This window comes from Pyrus communis, chromosome 17 (assembly GCF_963583255.1).
Source record: "Pyrus communis chromosome 17, drPyrComm1.1, whole genome shotgun sequence".
Classification (NCBI taxonomy): Eukaryota; Viridiplantae; Streptophyta; class Magnoliopsida; order Rosales; family Rosaceae; genus Pyrus; species Pyrus communis.
Genome location: NC_084819.1, coordinates 5,001 through 6,520, shown reverse-complemented (window position 1 = coordinate 6,520; position 1,520 = coordinate 5,001). Strand labels below are relative to the sequence as shown.

At 54.7% G+C, this 1,520-nt stretch overlaps 1 protein-coding gene across 1 annotated transcript; it reads right to left on the bottom strand.

The window, feature by feature from the left end:
• Positions 1–477: 477 nt before the first annotated feature.
• LOC137723160 (SH3 domain-containing protein C23A1.17-like) lies at positions 478–1,083 on the bottom strand. Its single transcript, XM_068462333.1, has one exon. The coding sequence runs from the start codon at positions 1,081–1,083 to the stop codon at positions 478–480; it is 606 nt and encodes a 201-aa protein (XP_068318434.1).
• Positions 1,084–1,520: the final 437 nt, after the last annotated feature.

Genomic DNA, 1,520 nt, shown 5'->3' with positions numbered 1-1,520 from the left:
GAGCGAGCGCCTTTTCGCGCCGCGGGAGGCGTGCCCCATTTCTGCGCGACGAGAAGCGTGCCCCTTTTCGCACCTCGGGAAAGGATGCTCCATCATGCCTCGGGAAGCATGACTCCCTAGCAGCTCATCGGGAAGCGCGCACCTCCAGCGCATCGAGAAGCGTGTCCACTGTCTACGCACGAGAAGCGTGCATGTTTCCGCACCTCTTGAAGCGCGCCCCTTTCACGCATCAGGGAGCGTCACTTTCCGCGCCTCGAGAAGCGGGAAGAGGGATGGGCGGGAAAACGCCGCAGCGGGAAGGGGGAAGGGCGGGAAAACACTGGAACGGGAAAGGGAAAGGAGCGGGAAAACATCGCAGCGGGAAAGGGGAAGGGCGGGAAAACACTGCAGCGAGAATAAGAAGTCACTGTAGCGGGGAAGGGGAAGGGGAAGGGTGGGAGAACACTGTAGCGAGAACGGTGAAAGGACAGGGAAACATTATAGCGGGGAAGGGGGAGGACAGGGAAACATTGTAGCGAGTATGGGGAAAGGCGGGAAACACTGTAGCGGGGAAGGGGAAGGGGAAGGGCGGGAAACATTGTAGCGAGGACGGGGAAAGGCGGGAAACACTGCAGCGAGAAAGGGAAAGGGTGGGAGCACTGTAGTGGGGAAGGGGACGGGGAAGGGCGGGAAACACTGTAGCGGGAAAGGGGAAGGGTGGGAAACACTGTAGCGGGAAAGGGGAAGGGTGGAAACACTGCAGCGAGAAAGGGGAAGGGTGGAAGCACTGTAGCGGGAAAGGGGGAAGGACGGGAACACTGTAGCGGGAAAGGGGAAGGGTGGAAACACTACAGCGAGAAAGGGAAGGGCGGGAGCACTGTAGCGGGGAAGGGGGAAGGGCGGGTACACTGTAGCGAGGAAGGGGAAGGGGGAAGGGTCGAGTTGAGTCGCTGCAGCGGGAAGTGCGGAAAACACAGTAGCGGGAAAGAGAAGGTGGAAGTCACTGTAGCGGGGAAGGGGGAGCGTGGTACTGCTGAGAATGGAAAGTATAGTTGTGAGAGAATGATAATCTATTGGGTATATTGAGAAGAAACAACAATGCATCTAGTGCCATTGTCTACCATCTTAAAAGAATTTGAGAGAATGGTCACCAATCTCCATCATTCCCCTCAATGGATGAGAATGATAATCTATTGGGTATATTAATATGAAACATACCATGAGAATGGAAAGTATAGTTGTCACACCAAAGCTTAGCTTCGTTGGTAGTGGATGAGAATGATAATCTATTGGGTATATTTTCAATTGTCAAACCTAACCTAACCTAACCTAACCTAACCCTTTCCCCTTCCCCCTTCCCCCTTCCCGCTTCCCCCTTCCTCTTTCCCCATCCCTGTCCTTGTCCCGCTTCCCCCTTCCCCCTCCCCCTCCCCTTCCCCATTCCTGTCCTTTTTCCCCCTTCCCCCTTCCCCCTTCCCCCGTCCCCTTAATTGATGAGAATCATAATCTATTAGGTATATTTTCAATTCTCCAACTTCAAT

Coding starts and splice junctions, on each gene's coding strand:
- LOC137723160 (XM_068462333.1), bottom strand. CDS start 1,083: ATGCATTGTTGTTTCTTCTCAATATACCCAATAGATTATCATTCTCTC.